Source organism: Oryctolagus cuniculus, chromosome 4 (assembly GCF_051225735.1).
Source record: "Oryctolagus cuniculus isolate XC-2025 breed Fujian yellow rabbit chromosome 4, ASM5122573v1, whole genome shotgun sequence".
In the NCBI taxonomy this organism is placed as follows: domain Eukaryota; kingdom Metazoa; phylum Chordata; class Mammalia; order Lagomorpha; family Leporidae; genus Oryctolagus; species Oryctolagus cuniculus.
This window is the reverse complement of record NC_142870.1, coordinates 158,013,822-158,040,823: the sequence shown is the minus strand read 5'-3', so window position 1 is coordinate 158,040,823 and position 27,002 is coordinate 158,013,822. Positions and strand designations below refer to the sequence as shown.

Below are 27,002 nucleotides of genomic sequence, written 5' to 3'. Positions count from 1 at the left end.
AAAATGCTGCAAACGAAAAGCAAAAGTAAAATTTTCAAAACATCAGGTCAAAATATATTATGAAAAAATTATGTGAAAGTCGGCTTTTTAACAGAGAGCAGCAGAAGCCAAATGCTGTGGAATGGTATTTAAAAATTGAAGAATAAAAATACTTGTCAGTGTAGATTCTAAGCCTATTTAAAATATTCTTCAAAAATGATGGCAACATAAAAGTGTCAAAAAAGGGAAAATAGAGGATTTGCCATTAGTAAATCCATACTAAATCATAGTAATGAGGACTTCTAGGCTTAAGGAAAATGATCTCAGATGGAGCACGTTAGGACCATAGAAAAGCAGTTCATCAAAATGGTGAATGTGTGGTAAATTTAAAGAAATAGTAGCTGTTTAAAATAAAAATGTCTTTGGAAGCTTAAGTAGATATAAAATTATGACAAATGATCACACTTGTAAAACAAAGTGAGAAGTGAATGAGATTAAAATGTTGAAGGTTTCTTGAATTTTTGAATATGTGCTACATTAACAATTTATTAACGATGATTCCAGTAAGTCAAGAATAGGTGTTTAGGATAATGAATGAAGAAATAACAAAAACACAATATAATTAATAAGATGATAGGATAAATAAGAACAATATATGGGCCGGTGCCGTGGCTCACTAGGCTAATCCTCCGCCTTGCAGCACCGGCACACCGGGTTCTAGTCCCGGTTGCCCCTCTTCCAGGGCAGCTCTCTGCTGTGGCCCGGGAGTGCAGTGGAGGATGGTCCAAGTCCTTGGGCCCTGCACCCCATGGGAGACCAGGAGAAGTACCTGGCTCCTGCCATTGGATCAGCGCGGTGCGCCGGCCACAGCGGCCATTGGAGGGTGAACCAACGGCAATGGAAGACCTTTCTCTCTGTCTCTCTCTCTCACTGTCCACTCTGCCTGTCAAAAAAAAATATATATATATAGATCGGGCCAGCGCAGTGGCTCACTTGGTTAATCCTCCGCCTGTGGCGCCGCCATCCCTTATGGGCACTGGGTTCTAGTCCCGGTTGCTCCTCTTCCAGGCCAGCTCTCTGTTGTGGCCCGGAAGGTCAGTGGAGGATGGCCCAGGTCCTTGGGCCCTGGACCCGCATGGGAGACCAGGAGGAAGCACCTGGCTCCTGGCTTCAGATCTACATAGCTCCAGCCATTGCAGGCATTTGGGGAGTGAACCAATGGAAGGAAGACCTTTCTCTCTCTCTCTCTCTCTCACTGTCTGTAACTCTACCTGTCAAATAAATAAAAATAAATATTTAAAAATATAGATCAATCAAAAGAAGACAAGAGAAAAGATAAAAATAAAGAATAGAAGGAAAACACAGCAAACGAATAGTATAAAATGCATTTAATTTCAAACATATCAGAGTGGGCAGGTAAGACATTGCTTGGGAAGTCAGCATCCCATATCAGAGTGCCTAGGTTCGAGCCCCAGCTCCAATTCCAATTCCAGCTTCTGCTAATGTATGCTCTGAGAGGCAGCAGGTGGTGGCTCTAGTACTTGGATTCCATCTACTCACGCTGGAGGCCTACATGGAGTTCCTGACTTTTGGCTTTGGCCTGGTCCCAAAGTTGTGGGCATTTGGGGAGTGAACCAGCAGACAGAAGGTCCCGATAACTCCTCCTGGCCCTTACTCTCCTCCTGACCATTGCCCTCTCCCTCCCTCTGCCTTTCAAATAAATAAAAATTACCCCAGTATATCTAAAATATAATTTAAATATATGAATTATCTTATTAAATTTGAATGGGCTATGTAATGTAGTCAAATGATAATTCCAACTCTATAAAACATATTCTGTAAATATAAACATGCAGGAAGATATAGTAAAAAAAAGTCAAAGGTAACCTGTGCCAATGCTGAACGAAGCAAAGCTGGTGGTGCAACAGAGAGCAGATAAGAACACTATAGATGTGTTTGTACCTGTAGGTTACTGCTCCCCCATCATCAGCTGGCCAGGCTTTTCAAAATGTGTAATGCATTACCCAGTGCTGGCTAGAATTCACTGAAACTGGCACCCTCATACCAGGATATTGTAAACATATTGTAAACATTGTAAACATTATTTTCGAAAGGAAACTTTAGGTTACGTATCTCATTTGTAGTATAGCTCTCTAAATGTAAACTATAACAGTTTTTAGTAGAAAATATGAGAACATTTTTATGAAATAGATTAGCAAAAATGCTTTTACACATGTCATCAAAAGCATGATTCTAAAGAAAACTTTGATCGATGGGTTTCTTCAAAATTTAAAACCTTTGCTGTAAGAAAAACTCTGGTAAGAGAAAGCCACACGGGGCCTGCTCTGTGGCATAGCGGGTAAACCACTGCCTGCAATGCTGCCATTCCATATGGGTGCCGGTTCGGGTCCTGGTTGCTCCACTTCCAATCCAGCTCTCTGCTATGCCCTGGAAAGCAGTAGAAGGTGGCCCAAGTCTTTGGGCCCCCGCACCCAAATGGGAGACCCAGAAGAAGCTCCTGGCTCCTGGCTTTGCAACTTTGGCCATTTCAGTCATCTGGAAAGTGAACCAGCAGATGGAAGACCTCTCTCTCTCTCTCTCTCTCTCTCTCTGCCTCTCTCTAACTCTGCCATTTAGATAAATAAATAAATCTAAGGGGAGGGGGAGAGAATGCTATACATGATATAGACTGGGAGAAAATAATAACAAATCACATATCTATGTGATATGGGACACCCAGGGCAACCTGAAAAGTCAGGGCTTCTTAGACAAAATGCAGGGGGAAGGTATCATTAAATGGACTAAAATATAAAAGCTGTCTCTTTTATAATTTCTCTTTCTGTCATGGTCATAGTATTTTGTTTTTAAAGATTTATTTATTTGAAAGTAAGAGTGACTTTCCGTCTGCTGGTTCACTCCCCAAATGGCCACAACAGCTGGAATTGGGCTGGGCCAAAGCCTGGGGCTGGAAACTCAATCTTGGTTTCTCATGTGGCAGGTGGGGATCCAAGTATTGTACCACCTTCCCCTGCTTTCCAAGGAGCATTAGCAGGGAGCTGGATCAGAAGTGGAGCACCCAGGACTAGAACTTGAGCTATGATACGGGATCATGGCATCTTGGGCCATGGCTTAACCTGTTGCAGGACAATGCTGGGCCCCATGCCAATGTTTATATTCATTATTCAGTGTCCTGTGCCCTCAGGGGATGAGAAACTAACCTGGCTGAGGGAAGGAAGTTAGGCTCCTCTTTTCCTAGACCCAACTCCCAAACCAGGGCATTGAAGGTAAAAGGCAATACTCAAGAGACTGTAACCTCTGCTCAGTGCTGGGGTCAGGGATCTGCAGAGTCACCAAATGTGCTGTAGCCTGAGGGGCCCAGGGTGATGACAGCCCCCAAAATTTCCCATCTGAAGACGTAGCCTGGCCCTCCCTTGGCCTATTGCTAGGCTTTCACCAGAGAGAAGGAAGAATTCAGCCCTCCCCTTGCAAACCTAATTCAGTGGCTTCCCATAGAAGGAGGTGACAGCAACTGCAGCTTAAATCTATGGAAGATGAAGTCCAGACAGGGTCTGAACACCGGGCTGTGGGCAGGGGGAAGTGTGAGGAGTGGCCAACACACTGTCCTGAGGTGGCATCTAAACTGAATTCCCCAAAACACGTTCCACTGAGTCACTGAACTTCACTTGCAAAATACAAATTCAAGAATGTATTATTAGGAATTTCAAGAAGATAACCACAGACACAAGGCCCTTCTGAGTGTGAAACCCAAAAGTAACTATGCTTCCTGAATATTGTTGAAGCTCCGCCAATAGAATGCTATATTCAGAATCTATATTGAGATATATAACCCCAAAATTCCAGTACACAGATTAGAACACTCTTCATCAAAGAGGATACATGATTGACAAATAAATATACGATATGTTTAAAATCATTAAACATAATAATAAAAACAATTAGCCACTAGGGAAATGCAAATTAAACACATGATATGTATGTATATTTCGCAGTTTTGTTTCTTGGTCAGTAGACTTACTCTCTCAATATAGTTTGATCATAATGACACCGTACATAGTTGAGTTGCCAAAGAATTGAGATAGTAGTTGCTGCCTTTAACATAGAACTCAAATTATTAGTTGTGGTCCTAAATGTAGCTATCATTAGTATAGAGGAGGCAAAATTCCAACTCTGTGTTCTTAGTGGCTAGGCTGCTTCCAAGAACTAAATTAATATAAGGCAAATTAACAATAAAAACACATTTATTTAGTATATGTTTTACATGACATAGGAGCCCTTATAAGGAAATGAAGACCCGAATAAGGAGTTAGAGTTAATTACTGATATAAATTGTTCAATGTCATCAGGCAAATGGGCTTGAACTTGAGTAGTTAATTGGATAGAGAAGGAGTTAAGAAGATAAGGGTTAGTGTAATGAGGCTGGTTTGTAAAGATTTCCTTTGACCTCAACTTTTCATCCTAGGTAATAAGAAATGTTTTTCTTTTCCCTAGCATAGGAAGGACATTTTAAAGAATATATATTTGTATATTGTTTTCATCTACTTGAAGTGCAGAATGGCAGAAGGAGAGGGGGAGAGAGCGAGTGAGAGCGAGAGCGAGCGAGCACCAGCGTGCACAGAGACAGGGTAAGAGAGCTTTCTTCTGCTGGCTTATTCCCCAGATGTCTGGAACAGCCCTGGCTGTGCCAGGTGGAAGCCAGGAGCCCTGAACTTTAGCAACAGCTCCCACGTGGGTGGCAGGGGTGTGAGAACTCCTATAATGCAATAACAGGAAGCTGTATGTGAAGTGTAGGAGCCAGGACTCCAAGCAACACTGTAATATGGGATTCTGGCTTAACCCACTGTAATATAAGTCCTACCCCAAGAAGTATATTTATCACCTTAAAATGTCATCTACTGCTTTTAAGAAATAACACCAAAATCAGAGTGGTCTTGAAGCACCTGCTAGTTTTCAAATGTCTAACTTTAAAAGTTTGGATGACGGCCGGTGTCGTGGCTCACTAGGCTAGTCCTCCACCTGCGGCGCCGGCACTCGGGGTTCTAGTCCTGGTTGGGGAGCCAGTTCTGTCCCAGTTGCCCCTCTTCCTGGCCAGCTCTCTGCTGTGGCCCAGGAGTGCAGTGGAGGATGGCCCAAGTGCTTGGGCCCTGCACCCGCATGGGAGACCAGGAGGAAGTACCTGGCTCAGCGACAGCCGTAGTGGCCATTGCTGGGGCGGGGGGGGGGGGGGGGGGGCAGTGAACCAACAAAAGGAAGCAGAAGGAAGACCTTACTCTCTGTCTCTTTCTCACTGTCTAACTCTGCCTGTCAAAAAAAAAAAAAAAAAGTCTGGATGCCAGAATGCCAGAAAGGCATATTCATTGTCATCATCATTATCTTCAACTCTCAAAATACTCTTGAAGTTATAATCATCAATATGAAAAATAATTGTGTCTTATGGTATGGTGATTAAAGCTACCACCTGCAACAGCAGCATCCTATGGGTTGCTGGTTTGTGTCCTGGCTGCTCCACTTTTGATCCAGCTCCCTGTTAATGGCCTGAGAAAAGCATTGGAAGATGCCCTCAGTGTTTGGACCTCTGCCCCCCACGTGAAAGACTCTGGATGAAGTTCCTGGCTCCTGACTTCGACCTGGCCCAGCTCAGGCTATTGCAGCCATTTGAGGAATGAACCAGCAGATGGAAGATATCTCCTCCTTTCCCCCGCCCCGACTCTAACTTTAAGGAGAAGTACTTTGGTAATGTTAAGCGTTAAAGAAATCATAGTAATCAGGGCTCTAAACTGAGCACTTTTGCTAGAATTTTTCTCTTATCCTTTCTAATTCTCAGTACTCTGTAGATATACTTCAGTTCCAAAGTTTATGGAATAATACAGTAAACATTTGTTTCACACATTTTCTGTAGGTCTAGAATTCTAAATCACTTTGTTTATGAATGGTTCTTGCTGAGGGTTTCTCATGTGGTTGCAATCTAGATGTTGGCCATGACACCAGTACTCTCTTGAAAGCCCCACTGGAGTTGGAGGATCAACTTCAAGGGGTTTCACATGCATGGCTTCCTTGCAGGTACTCACACGATGACAGACAGGTTTTCTCAGAGCAGATGATCTGAGAGAGCAGAAGGCAGAGTGTCACAACCAAGCCTCAGAAGTCATACGCCATTGCTTCTGCAAAATATTTTACTGGTTACATTTGTGAATTCTATTCATAGTGGGAGGAAACACAACAGTTGGAATGCCATGAGAATAATAGGAATATCTCAAAAGTTGGCTAATCATTTTCTCAGGTGACAACAGGATTTCTTTATTCTGAAGGAAACAGTGTGGCTGGCAGCTCAACACTGGTATCACAGGGTGTGATCTAGGGAAAACAAAGTAGCTCTCTCAGTGTCTGAACTCCAGAGCTCACAGAAGTGCTTTGGCTAGCTCAGTTTTGAGTGTACTGTTCCCCTCTAGAGCATGTTAGTGCTATTGTTTAGCACTGGGATCCTCCTGTTCCTAGCCCTGAGGTCAGGGAAGGTATGCTGTAATTCATACACCCATTGTGACTCCTAGAAGTTGAGTGAAGAAAAATGAATGAGTGGAGGTTTTTCTCATTATTATTGTCATTATACCAATGCCTAGATGGACAGAGTTGGAAAGAACCTGGCTTGGTTAGATATACATGGAAATTGCCACTGAGTATTTTAGAGATTGATACCTTAAGTATATTCTGTAAGCATCAGTATTAAGCTCTTTGTATATTTTCCTTGTGTTTCACATAAAGTATTATTTTTCAAAAAAAGGCCTGCATTACTAGTATCTAGGTCATTTCATTCCTTTGATGAAATATCTTTAATTACAATCTTTTAAAATCATATTCCTTTAGCATCTACATCAGAAGATGTATCCATTAATTGTTTTGCAATTACTACACATTTTATTAGGGTCTTAATTTCTTGAAACATGACTTTATCAGCTTAATGGTTTAAAAACAATAGAGTTGTACTTAAAGTGAAATGCCCAGATTTTATCATTCTGATAGAATTAAGTCTGCAAGAAGACTGTCAAATGGAGCTTGTAAGTGATAAGATTATGCAGAATAGTCCTAAAACAGCAATATGATACATTATTTAAAATTATCTTTAGGTAAACCAAGGATCATGATCTAACCCAATTAACAATGTGAATAGCAAATTCGTCTTTCCATTCTCTATGTTTATGATGAAAATAGGACAACATAGCATTTAACTGAATCCTCCATGTTAATCAACAGAAGCAACAATTACTGCAAATTTCCTTACAAATGGATCTATGTCTGCTAGATGAATAACAAGAGACATGCAATCTGAGAAAGAACACTTGTTTGTGAATTTTAGGTATCTTGAAGTTGTGAATTTCAGAAGTTCACAGAGTATCCTTTAGAGTCACCATGAAGTGGCATGTCATGCGTTTATTGTTTTAAATGAATGTATAAGAAATGGAAACCCACTCAACATACAAAGAAAAAAGCCTGTATCGGCCAGCACCGCGGCTCAATAGGCTAATCCTCTGCCTGCACTGGGTTCTAGTCCTGGTTGGGGCGCCAGAATCTGTCCCAGTTGCTCCTCTTCCAGTCCAGCTCTCTGCTATGGCCTGGGAAGGCAGTGGAGGATGGCCCAGGTCCTTGGGCCCTGCACCCGAATGGGAGACCAGGAGGAAGCACCTGGCTCCTGGCTTTGGATCGGTGCAGTGCGCCAGCCATAGCAGCCATTTTGGGGGGTGAACCAACGGAAGGAAGACCTTTCTCTCTGTCTCTCTCTCTCTCACTGTCTAACTCTGCCTGTCAAAAAAAAGAAAAAGAAAAAGAAAAAATCCTGTATCAATGTCATATTATTAGCCAGTGCCGCGGCTCACTAGGCTAATCCTCTGCCTTGCGGTGCCCATGTTCTAGTCCCGGTTGGGGCGCCGGATTCTGTCCCGGTTGCCCCTCTTCCAGGCCAGCTCTCTGCTGTGGCCCGGGAGTGCAGTGGAGGGTGGCCCAAGTGCTTGGGCCCTGCACCCCATGGGAGACCAGGAGAAGCACCTGGCTCCTGCCATCGGATCAGCGTGGTACGCCGGCCGCAGCAGCCATTGGAGGGTGAACCAACGGCAAAGGAAGACCTTTCTCTCTGTCTCTCTCTCTCACTGTCCACTCTGCCTGTCAAAAAATAAAAAAAAAAATTATTTTAAAAAGTGATATTATTTCCTACGGATGGATGTGCTTAAGGGTCACAGCTTCACTAATACACAGAAGATCAGTGATGCAGAGAGGTCAGTTTTCTATCTATCAGTGATTAATTTCACTTAAAGACCACATTACTTCGGATACTGCTGGTGTGCTCCCTCCACTTCACTAGGTCACTATTTATGTAACCTTGACCCTTAGAGCTTACAATGTTAGCAACTGCTTTCTCAATTTGCCCTTATGCTCAGTGCTCACAGTCCATCCTTTATCATACATATAAAAAGAAGTTTCCTATAGACACTTTCAAAAGAACTTTTTACCCGTTTAAAGTGAAATTTAGATGTCTAAAATGTGAATTTCAAAAGAGATGAATTATAGAAAATACTCTTCAAAAAGACGATTTACTTTTCTGCCTAAAATTAATACATGATCAGTGCCTGAGCCCAGGGGATGTACCCTATCATGGATGGAATATCAATTGGAACTTTGCAGTTCCCATCCTGTGCACTTGATTTTCAGCTCTGACCATCATTGACCAGTGTTAGTATATTTGCACATAAGTAACTGTTTCATAAATCACTCCTCAGCAACAATATAAACCCTCAAATTGTGATGCTAACACTCACCAAGAATCTGGGTGTTATTGCTTCATTAGACCCACTGGGCCACTTTTATTGTTGAATTTAATTGGTGAGTGTTCATTTTCCAAATAATGTGAGCACATCAGGGCAAAAGTGTGTTAGAATTAGTAAAAGAACAGCTGGTGACATGTGATGGTTAGCATACCTAGAGCTCTGTGCATGGAGCTCACTTTCTCAGGAGCTTGGTATTGTTCTGAAGACCATGCCTGTGCTTGACGAACCACCGGGCACCTTCAGCAGGACACAGGCATTATGAAATCACCTGTTTGAGGCCACGTCTGTGTCTATTAACCACTGTTTTTATGGTAGGGCAAACACAACAATTTTGTGCTTTTTCAGTTTGGCTTATTATCATCACCTGAAGAGACACATCAAACTTGTAATCCTGGGATGAGCATTTGGCACAGTGAATAGACACTAATCGGGAGGCCCATATCCCATATCAGTGCCTGGCGTCAAGTCCGGGCTCTGCCACTGATTCCAGCTTCTTGCTAATGTAGACCTTGAAAGCCAACAGTGAGGGCTCAGGCAGTTGGGTTCTTGCCATCCACTTAGAAGGCCTGAATTGCATTCCTGGCTCTCAGCTTCACTGCAGGCATTTGGGGTATGTCTCATACCATTCCATTATTTACTCTTTCTAATTACTGCTAGATACTCAGTGGATCAGATCAGTCTGTCTCTCTGTCAATCCCTTCCTCCTTTTTTCTCTCCTCTCTTTTTCTTTATCTATCTCACTCATTGTGTTGTGTGTAAGATACGGCTGCCTTTCAAGTAAATAAAAAAAAAACCTCTAGTATTCCTGCAATGCTTCTCTCTAATTAACATGAATCACCCAACACTTTATGAAAATCATTATGTTCTTAGAATCTACAAAGCACATTCAGTTCTGTTAAAAACTGTTAAAATTTTAAAAAGATTTTAAAAATCTATAAATTTACAAACCAGTCCACATTTGCTAAATATTATTGCAACTCCTTCCATCACTTTCTGCCTTATATTTTTACCTTATAAATGCAATTTATTATATGCCAGCTCTCTGTTGTGGCCTGGGAAAGCAGTAAAAGATAACCCATGTCCTTGGGCTCCTGCACCCACATGGGAGACTGGGAAGAAGCACCTGGCTCCTGGCTTCACATCTGTGCAGCTCCGGCCATTGCAGCCTATTGGGGACTGAACCAATGGATGGAAGACCTTTCTCTCTGTCTCTCCCTCTCACTGTCTGTAACTCTACCTCTCAAATAAATAAAAAAATATCTTTTCAAAAAACTGGATTGAGATATAATTGACATATATGAGAGTAGCTCCATAAGTTTGTGGAAAAATGGGATTAGAAGATAAGTTCACTTTGATGCAGAGCAAACTTCGTAAGATGACTTATTCATGAACTTCACATTTATAGTGTAGAATGTAATGAGTTTGACAGACACATACACCTCCGAATCCTGGACCACAATCACAGTCAAGACAGATTCCCTCACTTCCAAAGGTCACTCCCTGCCTTATTTCCTTCTTAACATCTATGAGCTATCACTCTCCCCTCTAAAAAGAAGTGTGAATATTATGAATCAGCATAGGTCTCTGAAATTAGTGTTATTTAGAAGCTCTCAAAGGTGTAGACTGAGGGATACAAGATCCATGATTGCTTTAGACCTTTCTGAGTTCATTTTTCTCATCTGAACCATGGATGAGAAGAACCAGTAGTTGCTTCCTGCGTGCTTCATCTCTAGCCGCATGCTGGAAGTGCAGGAAGCAAATTGGCCCATTATTTCCAGTCAATGCCTCAGGGTTTCAGAGCCCAATGAGGTGCTCTCCTCATTCCACTTGAGAACGGCTGTTGGTAAGAAGAGGTCAGTGGTGAACACAGGGTCGAAGTTAGCATATAAGCAAACTGAACCCTAAAAGACAGGGATGTTGACAATGAAAGAAATTATAGACATGCTGTGGTGATCCATGGAGGAGTGCATTTCACAAGAGAAAAGGAATTCCTGGTTTTGCAGCTATGCCTAGAAGACTATTGGAATTTTTAAGCAAGAATTCCTCTAAACCAGCATCTATGAGCGTCTCACTAGCAGTCCAGCTGGACCATTGCTCATACTATTCCATTGTTTGCTCTTTCTGTTACTGCTAGATATGCAGAGGGTCTGAGCCATAAATATTCGCGAGAGAAAAAGAAAAAAAAATGCTTAAATGAAAGAAGGTTCTGACTACAATGAGATACTCCCCAAGACATTCAACAGTATCCATGTGTGTATGTATATATGTGTGTGTTTGTATGTATACACATAATATGTGTATAATACACATTTACACAATTCACAGTTACTTTGCATAAAGCATGTATGAAGCAAGATTTTCATATGTGGGACTTAGTAGGAAATCATTTCAATTTCACTTGGTCTCCCATCTCTCTACTCCAAGTCCCTGTCATTATTAAGCAGTGTTTTATGAAACAAAAGAGCTGTCATTTTACTTCAGGAAAGAAATCTAGTGCTTCTTTTTTTTTTGTCCATAGGGTTAACTTCAAAAATTGGACTTCTTTCTCTTAAAGCTGTCACCTTTACTTATTTCTTAAGTTATCATTTTCTATGCTTTCTGGTATTGAAAAGTAAAATTTTAGTTATGTATTACAACATCATCAAGTTCAAGGAGATGCCTTTACCAACTCAACAATAACTTTTTGGAACAGCCATTAACACAATTAATATAAACACCAGTATACCTACCTTGAAATGAGTATGTGAGTGCCTGCTATTGGGACAAATAAATCCAAATGTCAAGGGTGTAATATAATAAAAGATATTTCTTGTTCATGGAACAATACAGTAGGTAACTTTCTGCCCTGTGGGAACTCAGGGATTCAGGTTGCAGCTGTCAGATGACTCCTCCAGTGCAGGGCCCCGGAGTTCTCTGCAACCTCACAATAGATGGGACAGAGTCAATGGAAAGGTGGGACTGCTTCCTACCTCAATCCAGAATGGACACATTCCATTGTCTCCCATGTGTTATAAAGATCTGCTCACACCACCACTGCATTGTTTTCCTATTGCTGCTGTAACTAATCTCTACACAGATTTTTGGCTTAGAATAGCACAAAGTTATTAACTGAAATTTTGGGGAGTCAGAAGTATAAAATGGGTCTCACAGAGATAAAACCAGTTTTCAACAGGGTGGGAAGCTATAGGTTTGGGTGATCTTAGGGTAGAATCCGTTTCCTTTTCATTTACCTTTTCCAGCTTCCAAAGGCTACCTGAATTATTTGACTGTGGCGCCTTCCTCTGTCTTTAAAACTAGCAAAGGGGATTTAGTTGCTTCTCATGTTTCTTTGCATGTATTTCTCTGTCACCTGGCCTAGAGTACTCATGATTAGAATGAGTTTACCGAGATAATCCAGAGTAAGTTGAATTGTACGATTCATATGCTTTATTACATTTGCAAAGTCAGTTTTTCCATGCAAAGCAATGCAGGTGTATGTTCTAGGATGAGAGTATGGACACCCTTGCGGGCAGGAGGGAGGGTGCATTGTTCTCCTTAGCATGGCCACCCTGGAAGGAAGGGAGGCTGGGCAGTGTAGGCAGTTAGCATTACTGTCAGAGTATATATATAAGATTCTATACAATAGAACCTTTTGAACTGCTTTCCTTGCAAGTTATAAGTTATGGTAAAATAATATTTTCATAATTTAAATAGACATCTGTAATGTTTGTTTATTTTTTATTTTGATTAGAGTATCTTAATATTTCTCATGAGAAGACCTTTGCACTATTCTGACTGCATTACTAACTCCGTTCTACTTACAAAATCATGAAATTAAGTATCTAGTGTTCTAATTTAAAACTATGTTTTTGTATGCATACAGATAGCTTATATATAATACATTTTTATATGTTATGTAATATATATATATAGAGAGAGAATTAGTCACTGCACCACAGTTTTGATAGTTTGTAAGTTTTATTTTGTAAGTTAATTATGGCCTTAAAAATTTAAGCCACACAAGGTGTCCCTTTAGTTATCACATGCTTGAGAAATAGACATATATTACCAGTTAATTGAAATATATATGGTGTTAGTTCATGCTTAGTGCTTTTATTTTGATACATCTCAGGTATAAATGATTGAGGTGCATTTCCACACTACAAGATGGCACTGAAAAGTTGATCCTGGAAAAGAGAGAAAATGAAGAAATTTCAGTAAAGGATGCTACACAGCCTTTTTCTCTGGGAAGACTTCAGACAGGACATAACAAAAAACCTCCATTTCCAGAAGCTTTTCCAGGTCAGCCAGGAATCCTTTCCTTTTTAGAAAATGGGAAGGGGCAGCATCGTGGCACAGGAGTGAAGCAGCTGCTTGAGATGCTTGCATCCCTGATCATAGGGCAGGCTGCTCCGCTTCGGATCCCACTCTGCCAGTGCACCTAGGAAGGCAGCAGGTGATGGCCCAAGGACTTAGGTCCCTGTCGCTCATGTGGGAAACAAGGATGGAGGTCTGGACAGAGATTGAATGAATGGATGGGTGGAAGGTGTCTCTCTCTCTCCCCCTGCCCCTTTCCCTCTCCTGCTCCTACTACCTTTCTTTCTCTGTCACTGTGCCTATTTAAATCAGTCAATAAATGGCTCTCATATAGGAATCAACAAACAATGTGAGGGAAGTACGTTCCCTAAAATCCGCTGGTGCAGTCATTGTGGGTGACAGTATGAATATAGTTCAGAAAGCTGAATATAGACTTCCCATATATCTCAGCCATACCACTCCTGGGAATCTACCCAAATGAAATGAAATTTGCAGTTGAAAGAGTGATCTATGACCCCATGTTTATTGTAGCCCAATGCACAATACCTAAAGTTATGCCATCAATCCAGATGTCTATCTACTGATGACTAGATAAAGAAATTATAATATATATCTATCTACTATCTAACACTAAGCAGTAAAAAAAGAAAATATTGTCTTTTGCAACAAAATGGATGCAGCTGGAAAGCAGTCCCAAAAAGATACCATATATTTTCCTTGATCTGTAGTAACTAGTAGAGTACCTAAAATTAATCTATAGGAGTGAAATTGACATTTTGAGGTTTGATGATTGATTACAGCCCTTGTCTCAACTGTTAAGTAACAGTGTTTTTTTTCTTCACACTGTTTATTGAACTACTTGCTTACTATAGGATTAATCTTATGAGTATAAAGTAAATTGAACATATATCAAATTAAGATGGGAATATGTGAGGGAGGAAGATGAAGGGCAGAAGCATGGGCAGGAGGAAGGGTAGGATGTTACTGAATCTGTGTATGAGATATGTGAAATTTGTATACATTAAAGAAGATTTAAAAATGAAAACAACATTCTGAGTTTTAAAGTTAAATATGAAAGTCTTGGAAAAATTTTATTCAATAAGAATGGATTTTTAAAACTCCAGCTGTAAATAAGGTAAAAATTAATAGTAGCCCTAAAACCAAATATTTTCCTAAAATCTGTTTCAATTAAAAAGCAGAATTCATAGGAGGAATTATGGTTTCTTTTTCCACCAAACCTATTTTTAAGTGAAAATATATTCATTAATGGTAGGATATAAATATAAATATGCTTTGTAAGCTGGTACTGAAATCCTCATTCTTTGCCAATGAAAACACTTGAGACAAGCAGAACCCATTCCCCCACTGAGTTTTTTTAAAGGTTTATTTATTAATTTGGAAGTCAGAATTACAGAGAAAGGATTGAGAGACACATGAAGAGATCTTCCATCTGATTCACTCCCAAGATGGCCAACACAGCCAGTGTTGGGCCAGGCATTAGCCAGGAGCTAGGAACTTCCTCTGGATCTCCTGGGTGGGTGATGGGGCCTAAACACTTGGGCCATCTTCTGTTGCTTTTCTTCAGGCCATTAGGAGGGAGCCAGATCAAAAGTGGAACAACTACAACATGAACCAGTGCCCATCCTCCTACCTTTACAAGGCTTTAATATTAACTACCCGAGTTTGATGAACATCTACCAAACACAACATTCTGTCCAACCAAGAATTCCTTTCCTGATGATAATACTGTAGGTGGCCTCAATTGTTTATGCTATAGATTAAACTCATAGTTATTTTCCTATGCGAAAAACAGTGGACAGGTGATAAAAACCATCTTCAGTGTGATTATATTCCTTCTGCTGCTTTAAGGCTGTTATAAAAGTTATTTTGGGGGCTGGTGCTGTAGCACACTGGGTTTAGTGGCTGCCTGGAGCACTGGCATCCCATATGGGTGCCAGTTTGAGTCCAGGCTGCTCCACTTCTGATCCAGCTCCCTGCTAATGCACCTGAGAAAACAGCAGAAGATGACTCAAGTGCTTGGGCCCTTACCTGCAGTGTGAGAGGCCTGGATAAGGTTCTTTTTGTCTTCTTTTCAAGTTTAAGAAATGCATATTTTTACAATTTGAGTTTATAAATCTACTGTCTAACACGTAATGGTCTTTTATATTTCTTTTTAGATTTCTATTCATATCTATCATGTCTCTACTAGGAGCTTAGATATGAATATAAAGCAATTGAGAAATACAAATATAATGGAATCTGTATGAATGTGGTTATGTTCTGTCTCAAATTCATACTCTGCATATACTTTTTCATTTATAATAACTGCAATAATTTAACAATGTCATTTTCAATTCTTATTTTTATAGGATCTAGAATTACTGTGTTCTACCAGCTTAATAAACAATATTTCAAGCTTGTCATTCAGATAATAGATAAAAAATGTTAAATGATACAATAGTGAAAAATGATGACTCTTTAGTTTCACCTTTTTTAATGGATTTTTTTACTTCTCTCTAAGTCAAATTTGACAGTGATACATTAGTCATTGTATCTACTATAGCAAATAAGCTTCATTGTATATAGAAAATATGAATAATTTGTGGATCCCTATAATAATGTGTTCAGTGTGTGAAACCAAATCCAGACCTTGAAGGAGAGGTTTTCAAAATTGACTAGAGACTCCTGCTATTACTCGAATAGGTTTTGGATTAGGAATGTATCTAGGATGCTTAGATCTTTAAGAAAAAATATAGTTGCAGTACATGGTAAATTGGGGGACTTTTTTTTTGACACATACGTTTCCTTGGAACTTTGGTTTAATTCTTGGTTTCAGCCCTGAAGTAGAAGAGTTAATTGGTGTAATAAATTTATCAAGTCTGTTGGTATAATAAAATTACAACAGACTTGATGGGTTAAAACAGCCTAGATTTATTGCTTTACGGTTCTGAGCATCAAGAATAGAGAGGTTCCTTGGCTGGGTCCTCTGCCAGTGTGTAACTGGGTGTCCTCCAGGACCGTGGTCTAGACTCAGGATTGACTGAGCGAAGAGCCACTTCTTTACCATGTGATGATTTGCAGCATCCAGGTGCCTGTTATGGCTTCATTGTCTTGCTGGCTGTTGACCAGAGACTCTCCTGTGCTCCTTGCCACCTGGTCTGCCCCATCAGGAAGCTTATTTGTATCTTGCTTGTTCAGAGTGAGTAACGAGTCTCTCCTCACAAAATGAAAATTGTAGTCTAATGAAACATACTTATCGCCATGTAACCACATACACTCATCACCTTTTCCTTGATCTTTTGGTAGAAGCAAGTCATAAGTTCTGCCTACATCTAAAGAGAGTAGGCTTTGGAGAGGTCTGACTGCTAGAAGGTGATCACAGCGGATGTCCTAGAGTCGATGTGCCATGATGATGATGAAAAATTTCAGAGAACTTTCCCTTACTAGGCAAAAATATTCTCCAGCAATCCATTATAAATGAAGGACTTAACTGCTGATTTATAAGCTCAAATATTAGCTATAACAAGTACCACAGTTCTTTTTTTCCCAGCATGAGGATGATTATCAAAGTCAACCTAAAATCCATATAACTACATTTTCACCCTCTTCTCAAACTCCACAGGGACTTATGGTATTGGTTGGTTGATGTCTTAATATCCCAAGTAGCTAACAGAGCACTACACACAGAGGAGATGCTTACAGAAATATTTTTCCTGTAATTTTTCAGTACTTTTCAGTGTGCCTATTTCCTTCCTTAGGATAACTTTTCATTGGATATAAGTAAAAGGATTTTGCTGTAATTTAGGTCTTCAGAAGTTCTTCTGGGGCAAAGATTTCTTCTTTTTTTTTAAAGATTTTATTTATTAATTCAAAAGAAAGTTACACAGAGAGAAGAGAGGCAGAGAGAGAACGAGGTCTTCCATCCACTGATTCACTCCCCAATTGGCCGCAACGGCCGGAGCTGCACCGATCTGAGCCAGGAGCCAGGAGCTTCTTCCGGGTCTGCCATGTGGGCACAGGGGCCCAAGGACTTGGGCCATCCTCTACTGCTTTCTCAGGCCATAGCAGAGAGCTGGATCAGAAGAGGAGCAACTGGGACTAGAACCAGCGTCCATATGAGATGCCAGTGCTTCAGGCCACGGTGTTAACCTGCTGCGCCATTGTGCCAGCCGCCAGGATTTCTTAAAGTTTATTTACACTGTTTTAGACTCAAAGGGGAGAACTGGCTGAAAGATAACATGGTATGTTTTCAAGGGAACAGGGTCAATACTTTAAGTATCTTTAATATAATAAGGGCTGAGAACACAAACACAGAACTCAGAAACCAGCGTCCATGTCCTTGGTAGGATATGGGTACATAGCTTGGAAAAACTCCAAGAGACATGTCTTGTCAAGGAGGCACTGAGGGCAAGACTTATTCAAGAAGAGATTTCTGAAATAAGAAAAAGGGACCAAAATATAGGAAGAGATGTATACACTGTCTTTAAAATAAGAAGAATATAATTTTCTTATAGGACTTCAAAACTTTGAGGGATAGATAACATTAATTACATTGATATTTAACATAGATCTACCCTGTTATTGAATATAAATTGTAATTGAATTTTTTAAGAATAAGAAATGACTTTGTGGGCCGGCGCCGCGGCTCACTAGGCTAATCCTCCGCCTTGCGGCGCCAGCACACGGGGTTCTAGTCCCGGTCAGGGCGCCGGATTCTGTCCCGGTTGTCCCTCTTCCAGGCCAGCTCTTAGCTGTGGCCCGGGTGTGCAGTGGAGGATGGCCCAAGTGCTTGGGCCCTGCACCCCATGGAGACCAGGATAAGCACCTGGCTCCTGCCATCAGATCAGCGCGGTGCGCCGGCCGCAGCGTGCCGGCCGCGGCGGCCATTGGAGGGTGAACCAACGGCAAAGGAAGACCTTTCTCTCTGTCTCTCTCTCTCTCTCACTGTCCATTCTGCCTGTCAAAAAAATAAAATAAAAAATAAAATAAAAAGAAATTACTTTGTATTTATATTTGAGATTGAACTAGGAGGTCTTATTTTACGTGAAAGATAGTCAAAGGTAATGACTCAATAAGAAAGGTAGAATTTTCTGTAGTGCAAGTCTCAAAATAGAGATTTTAATTTGTAGTTTACAGCTCTAAAACCCTACATCTTAAAAAGTGGAAAAATACATATTAAAGTTTCATTCTATGTCTTAGCCTGACGTTCTGGCCTTAGTTTTTGAAGTGGATTCTTGAATATCCAATAAGATTTTGATCACCTTGTGAAAGCCGTGATTGTGTTGAGACCAATAAATTTAGTTTGAAATCATGATGTGATAAAAACTGTAATTGAAATACAATCCATTAACCTTGATTTGTCTTAGGTAATCTTCTATAATATCATTTTCTATCATAAAAGTAAGATGTAATTAAAATGACCCCGTTTTTAAAGTTCCAAAGTGATATTTAAGCTAGCAGTCTGTATAAAATAATTGCTGACTTTTAACAAAGAACGTGTGATACCATATGACAAATGGTTTAAGTTGTCTGCTGTTCTGTGACTCCCTCCTCGTCTGATGTGTTAGCAAAATTTTACCAGATTTATGTGGAATGTGGAATTCATAGCTATACAAATATATATATTTATATATGTTTATATATAAACTCATATATATGTAAATATATTTCTATACAAAGCTGAATATTATGATGATATATGTGTGTAGTGGATATTTACAAAATTACAGTAATGCTATTTTTATGCCTAGTGTTATAGGAATTTCCAAATACTGTTTTAATTTTAAATTCATACTGCACTCTAGTGGGGAATGAGTTCAATGCAAAATTGTTTTAATGCTGGCACTTTAAACACTAACCATGAATTATTTATAATTTTAATAGTGAAATATAGAAGAAGATTGTAATTTTCTCAAACATGAAGATTGAATATAGATATATAAATATGTAAACTCTTTATATATCTTATGTAATATATATTTATAAAATATATAAATGGGATTTATGTTATACAGGATATATATTTAATATTTTACCCTGACAGTAATACATTACTTTTTCTGAACTAGTCTTGAAGATAGAGGAAATTTTACAATTGAGAAGGTTATCTGATTTCTTGCAACATGTTTGGAATATAGATATAAGAATTTATATACAGATGTAACTGATCCTGTTATTCCTGATATAAGGAAATGCTGAATTAAAATTTCTCCTTCATTTTGTTCACCAAGAAAAGATAATTTTCTCCATAAATTTCAGGAATAAGCATGAGATTTTAAAGATATTTACTTATAACATTTCACTTTTCTTAATTTTATGACACAATTTTACTTAAACTCTACGTAAGTGCCTTTTGCAACATTGTCAGTGGCATCATAAGAGCCACTTTTTGAGTCACCTAATAGTTTTTTTATTTTATCTGAATTATATCAAATTAAGTTGGATGCTTTATAAATCCACTTATGATGTTATATCTGTAAATTTTATCCCAAGTAAGTAGTATCAAAGCCCATCGCATTAATATAGTATACTCTTCTTATTTCACTCTTAAATGCTTACTCATGATTTCCACAAACCTTTGCTATTTTCAAGGTGATTTCCAAAATGACCTCTTAACAGTTATAGTTGTTTGATCACTTCCTCTCTGATAATTACCACATCCTTATTATCTAATTCCCTTATCTTGTATTGAGCCAGTCAAGAAAAGCAACATAAATTGAGTCGTTAGCTGATACATAAACTCCTATGTACTTTTACTTTATATTAATGGTTGTGATAGGGTTGAAACACTATTGAAATTATAAAGTTTATGAATTATTTATTATATGGAAATTGTTGGATAACCAGTAATAAATGGACACAGGACTCAGTTAAGGTGTATCAGATTTTTTGTGTTTGTCAGAGATGTGGTAGGTTAGTCAGCTGGAGAAGTTGAGTTAGACAAAATGGATCGGAACTGTGTTTCATATTGGAATTTCCACTGTTTCCTCTCTGAACAGAAATTAACAATGCAACCATGGAATGGGTACCTGGAGAATTGTAGGCTTCTACTACAGGAAAATAAGAGAATGTAATTTTAGGCTAATTTGAGATTCATTACCAAGGTTTTGGGCCACACATGAGACAATGACCTATTCCCTCATTCTCCCAGTCACATAATTTACTTGTTCTGCTCTGGGATAAATGAATGGCTGATAAAGAAAACAGAAGTTTTTTTGTTTGTTTGTTTGTTTGTTTTTTCTCTTCAGTTCTTTCCCAGAGTACACAAGTTCTGGAGAAGTTCTTTTGTGGCCAAGGCCAAGGAGACAGAGAATAGACTCTTCAGCTCTATTCCCCAACTTAAAATTTTTTTTCCATTGAACTTCTTATTTTAGCATAGTTTTGAATTTACAGAGAAATTGTCAAGTTAACAGAGTTCCTATAAGCCTGCTATCCAATTTCTTCTATTATTGACATCTTACATAGTATAGCATGTTTGTAACAAATAATGGAGCAATCATAATAGTTTATTTATATGAAAACTTCATACTTTATTTGTATTTCATAAATTTCATTAATTTTTCCTCTAATGTTCTTTTTTCTTTTTAAAGATTTGTTTTACTTATTTTAAAGACAGTTACAGAGAGAAGCAGAGAGAGAGGTCTTCCATTTGCTGGTTTACTCCCCAAATGGCCACATAGGCCATAGCTGAGCCAATCTGAAGCCAGGAGCTTCTTCTGGATCTCCCATGAGGGTGCAGGGTCCCAAGTACTTGAACCATCCTCTACTGCTTTCCCAGGTGCATTAACAGGGAGCTGAATTGGAAGTGAGCAGCCGGGACTCGAACCCTGGCACCCCTATAGGATGCTGATGCTGCAGGCAGGGGTTTTAAGTCACTGCACCACAGTGCTGGCCCCTCTCATGTTTTTTTGTTTGTTGTTTGTTTTGTTTTGTTCCAGGATCCCATATTTTATTTAGTATTAAACTTCCCTTATGCTCCTCTGAGCTGTAACAATTTCTCAGATTTTCCTTGGCTTTGATAACCTTGACTTTGATAGCTTTGAGGAGTATTGAACAGGTATTTTGTAGACCATTCCTCAGTGGATGTTTCTGTGTTGCTCTCCTGTTTTGACTTGAGTTATGTGTTTTTTCAGAAAGCGTAAAGAGATGATGTACCCTTCTTAACACATCATATGCAGGATTCATACTGTCAACATGACTTGTCATCATTATGATGACCTTGACTAAGGTAGTAGCTAAGACAGTGTTTCTTAGGTGACCTTGTTGTAGAGGTACTTTGCCCCATCTTTCCATACTGTGTTATCTGGAAGCAAATTATAAAGCATGACCTTCACTTAATGGGTAGGAAATTATATTCTGTCCTTCCTTGAGTGTTGAATACCTACTTAAATTATCTGGAATGTTTCCATATGAAGATTTATATCTTTTCCTCCATTTTATATCAGTATGTGTTCCTGAAATTTATTTTATACTTTGGAGTATAATGCAATAATATGTTATTTTAGCTGTTGCCCAGGTTAATCCTTCTTTGGACATTGGGAGCTCTTTCAGTTGGCTCCTGAGTGTATTCTCCAGCATTTTATTATTAATCCATTGGATTATATATAATTTATGGTCTAACAAGTATATGCTATGTTATTCTGGGGGTTCTGTTGGTTAGAGAAGGTCAACACATGTCAGGAAAGTCTTACTGGTAGCGACATTTCAACTTTTGTAAAAGCAATGCCCTAAATATAAATCAACTATAAGAAAGAACCATGTTATATCACAGGAAAACTACAGTTTCCAATTTTGCTTTTGCTCAATTATACTCAGATACACTGCTTCAAATAGTTTATAAAGGATGAGTTTTCTCACTTGTGACTGTTTTTAAGAATCTAGGGGATTAAGTCAATCTCCATTTCAAGAAAATTAAAGCGTGCACATAAGCAAATACCTAATTCCTACAATAATCCCCCAGAATATAACTGTAGCCCTTGAACCTGTTTTGGTGTGATTTCTAGTCAATTACTGTGTTGAAAGATGAAGATAAATTAGTTGGAAAAAGCATAGATAACATTAGTAAAATATTTTGAGTTTCCAGACAGTCACTTAAGGCTTGTGAATGATGGTAGACTTTTCCCTCAATGGAACTCAGATGAGCAAAATTTGCCTTCCAGAATTGAAATATGACACCACACTGAGAGGGAAATCACTTATACATGTTGGAGCCGGCGCCGTGGCTCACTAGGCTAATCCTCCACCTTGCGGCGCCGGCACACCGGGTTCTAGTCCCGGTTGGGGCGCCGGATTCTGTCCCGGTTGCCCCTCTTCCAGGCCAGCTCTCTGCTATGGCCAGGGAGTGCAGTGGAGGATGGCCCAGGTGCTTGGGCCCTGCACCCCATGGGAGACCAGGAAAAGCACCTGGATCCTGGCTCCTGCCTTCGGATCAGCACGGTGCGCCGGCTGCAGTGGCGGCCATTGGAGGGTGAACCAACGGCAAAGGAAGACCTTTCTCTCTCTGTCTCTCTCTGTCCACTCTGCCTGTCAAAAATTTAAAAAAAAAAAAAAAAACACTTATACATGTTGCCTCCTCCTTCATAGAGTGCCATTTGAGACATTGTATTTTTTTGCAAAATCTGATATGTTGTAGGCTACCTGTCCCAATATTTTGAGGTCTCCTTTCTCCCAAGGGTATGCATCAAAGTTAACGTATCTTACTTCCTCTTTCCATTGAGCATTGTTGTCCTTGTACACAGTACAGAATTTAATTGTTGACACTGTCTGGTGATTATAGTTTTTAGTTTCATGCACAAGGTACTCCTCCCTGTAAGCAAATAAATCTCATAGCTCTGAAAAAATATTTCATTTCCAATATTTCCCCGTACTAAAATATTGCCAGATATTCTCATTTTTGGTTAAGTTGGAAATGTAGATCAAGGAAGAAAATATTTCCTTCCAAACATATGCATATATTCAGCAAAAACAAGGTGTCACAAGGGCTTATCTACTGTCACTATCTCTCTTTTTTTTGGTCACTATTTCTTATGCTACTTTTGACAAACCTAACCTGTTCTTTCTGTGGATACAAGCTCCTTTCTAGCATCTTTCAGATGTATTGATTTGTTTTTCATGGTCAATATGATAAATTATTTTCATATAAAATTTTGAAAATACAGAACTTCTAAAGGAAAAAACAGACAACTCTAATTCCACCATTCAGAATCAAATACTGCTAATATTTTCTTTATAGACTATGTTTTTACTTAATTGTAAACACATTATATGTAAATTTACATAGGGTAGCTTTTCACTTATTATATACAAAGGAATTTTTTATTTTCCTAATCTGCTTTTAATGACTATACAATATTGCTGTTTAATCTTTTCCCTACCTAATGGTATTTTAGATAAAACACTTTAAAAAATCAAAAAGTTTTGAAATATGCTAAGTATAACCTGGAGTGACTACTTATTTTTTATTTATATTAAATAAGGATAGTGAATACATTCCTATTTTTTAGCTAAAATTATACAATCATTTTACAAAGTCTACAGATTTTCTTTTAAATATGATTACTTGTATATTAGTCCACAAAACATCATGAATTTTATACTTAAAAATCCTTTATTCCTTTTAGAATTCATACAGTGTCTTACATATCCTTTAACAGGTTAAAATATTGTAGGTGTGTTGCATAAATTCACTACACTAATTTTCTTTACAATTATTCTGGCAAAATTATCCTCACATATTGCTGAAATAATTTTGGCATTTCTTATCACATTTGTATGGTTCTACCACCCATGCTTATCACTTTATCAGTCTTTGTAGTGGCAGGTAACATCTTTGTCCCTACTTTTCGGTTTATCACCAAGACATAGAAGTGTGCTGCTACAAACAGACAATAAATAATTATACATTAACGAAGGACCACTTTGGCAGCACTTTTTGAAGATTATAAAGTAACTCCTTGAAGAATTTTGAGAATTAGAATGCAGAAATTATAACTGGGCCATAGAGTTCTGCATATGCCTGTGTAATAAAAGCATAGGAAATTGTAAGAGAAGATGTATTACCTTAAATGACTTGAAAATGAAGAGAAAATATGCATTGCAATATTTACTTACTGCCATCTTAAAGCCAGAGATGCTGAAATTGTTGAGATGCCCTTTTGTCTTCAGTTTGAGTACAAAGCATCTATTTATCCAAAGAAAATAATACTTATGAATATAACCATAGATGATCCTCATTTTTTGCACTGTTTGTGCAGCTATTTTAATACTCATAACCTGTTTTGAACTTCTATTATAGAACTGGAGTGTTAACAATTTTAGTATTTTTATGTCCATCCAAATGTAAGTCACGTTTATTAATTGGTAAGGAAGATGGAAGTAAGGAATCTTATTTACTTGAATCCAAAGGAGAATATGTAATGTACTAACATATGCTAGAGAACGTGATGATTAAGCACTCAGGATTTTGAGATAATTAAAGCTGAATGTTTATCCCAAATATACCATTTACAAGCTGTGTGACCTTACACAAGTTATGTAACCACTCTAAAACTTAATTTCCTCAATTATGAAGCAGAGAAAACAATTCCTGGGTCAAATGAGATCATGGGTGCTAAGTGTCTGTCCAGCACCTAAAACAATATTAGCAACAGAAAAAACAAAGTAACATGTTTGCTATAAGAAGCTGACCACTTCAGATAGTGTGACAGCAGTTTATCATAAGGGAGGAGAACAATCCTTATTTGCACTCAATTTTGTAAATATGAAGGAATCTAGAAAACTTGAGCTGCTTGCTCATGATTGTCTTTGTACCCCCAGATTTCACAGGTGCACAAGATGGGGAGAGTGAGGCTGAGTTAATACCTGATGACTTTGAAGAAAAACCGGAAAGAGAAAAGAAACATACCAACTTCACTCTGTGCAACGTGTGTAACATTCAACTGAACTCAGCTGCCCAAGCCCAAATCCACTACAATGGCAAATCACATCAAAAGAGACTAAAACAGCTCAGCAATGGGATGCTGAAACATGACAGTGGTAAGCTTTTCTAAAAATATACCCTCGACAATACATCAGCTTGAGCTGTTTGTGTACATGCAAATTGATATGAAGATAAAAGAAGAATCTCTGCTTTTAAACCAGGAAAAACATTACATGAGGCTTCATCAGTGTGGTTCGTTAAAATAAATGGTTTCTCTTTGAGAAACAAGGAAAATTTTTATTTGTTTTATATATTTACCTGTGTTGACATTGTGACTTGTAGGACATTTACTAACTACTAAGTTGACTTTATAGTTTCTTGATGTTTTTCTTTACTATGTTTAAATATAAAAATGGCCATCATTTCACAGTCTATATAAAAACAGTGGATTTGTGATTTTTTTATTTTAAAGGTATGAAGAATTTGGTTAGTAAGATTGCAATTGATTTGAATAATAATTATCTTTTCAAACAAGTACTTTAATCATTAAATTTTGATTTATTAGAACGGAGTATGTTCGTAGTGAAAATTCATGTTTTAATCAATTTAGCCTATTTTTCAAAAATGTATGTTGACTACATGGGTATATAGATTTTAAAAATTGCACAAAATGCATTTTGAAACAGATGGAGCATTGTTAGAAAACATGGAGATATAGGCACGAGTGAGTAGACTCTTGTGGGGGTAACATGGCAGTGCTACACTAGAGTAACTCAAAAGAGTTAACAATAGTGTGTTCTAGGTGGTTCATGATTGATAAATAAAATATATTTTATCTAAATTTTACTGACATTTCAAAAGGAGACTGCTTTTTAATCTCTTTTACTTGACATCATGAATGCTTTTAATATGCTTCCAGGCTACCAATGAAATGGAAAACATAAGTACATTCTTTTATAAGTACATTTTAAAAATGGATATTGATCTATCTCGCTTTTCTTTATTTTGTCTTTAGCATGAATGAGTTGGAATATTTTAATGAAAGCTGTTTCATATTTCTGTTTCATAGAATGGCATTTGGCTAATTAGTTATTATTTGTCATAGATGTAAGAAAAATTGTTATTGTGATTAATAGAGAACTTTAAATTCTACAGGCATAAGATGAACCAAGCAAGGTAGGTGTAGTTATTAAGTCATGATTATGTATACATCACAGGCTCTGTCTCAAACTTACTAAGAAAAATCTAATACCTGTCATGAGTAATAGGTGAAATCACCAAAGTACAATCTGATTCAATTCCAAAGTGTGTTTTTTTTTTCCTTCTATGTTGTTGGTGGTGATGGTGTGAGCTTCAGTGTTTTACTTCAACTGATTTGATGGTAACGAACCCCTGTTGGAAAAGCAATAGATGATATTATAGAATGAAACTAGAACAAAAGTTATGCCTCGTTTAGAAATCCAAATCAGAGCCAGCTCCAGGCAAAATTGAGAATAGTCAGAGATTTTCAAATCATAATACATATTAAGAATGAGCTTCCTCAAATTGGATGTTTTAAAATGATGATATCAATGCACTTATTGCACCAATGGCTTAATATACATTCTCTTATTCAATTTTTTGTTGCAATGAATCAGAGATATATTGTCATTATCTTCCTTATATAAAGGTGGAGATTGAGAATAACATGAATTGAATAATATGCTAAGGGTCACACCACTGTTGAATGGTCAAGTTGGCAATCAAAACATGGTCTTACTCACTCAAATACCTGCACTTTTACAGCCTTCCATCATCCAAAATGAATATTCTATAGAAACCATGCCTTTCTCTGCTTAAAGAGAGAAATAATATTAACAGAACACAAGGAATAAAAATTATATTAGACTTCCACAAATGCTTTAATCAATACAGTACACAAAAATATTTATCACTGTATTTTTATTAAGGTAATTTTCCCAATCTTTCTAAGTACTAGC

At 38.2% G+C, this 27,002-nt stretch overlaps 1 protein-coding gene across 2 annotated transcripts in view; it reads left to right on the top strand.

Annotated features, from left to right (window-relative positions):
- Positions 1–27,002, top strand: part of ZNF385D (zinc finger protein 385D) — a 1,082,242-nt gene that overhangs the window by 206,317 nt on the left and 848,923 nt on the right. For both annotated transcript variants that reach the window (XM_051858856.3, XM_089332300.1), the window contains exon 2: positions 24,921–25,139. In XM_051858856.3, the coding sequence (XP_051714816.2) occupies positions 24,921–25,139 (219 nt within the window). The remainder of the gene's footprint in view (positions 1–24,920; positions 25,140–27,002) is intronic.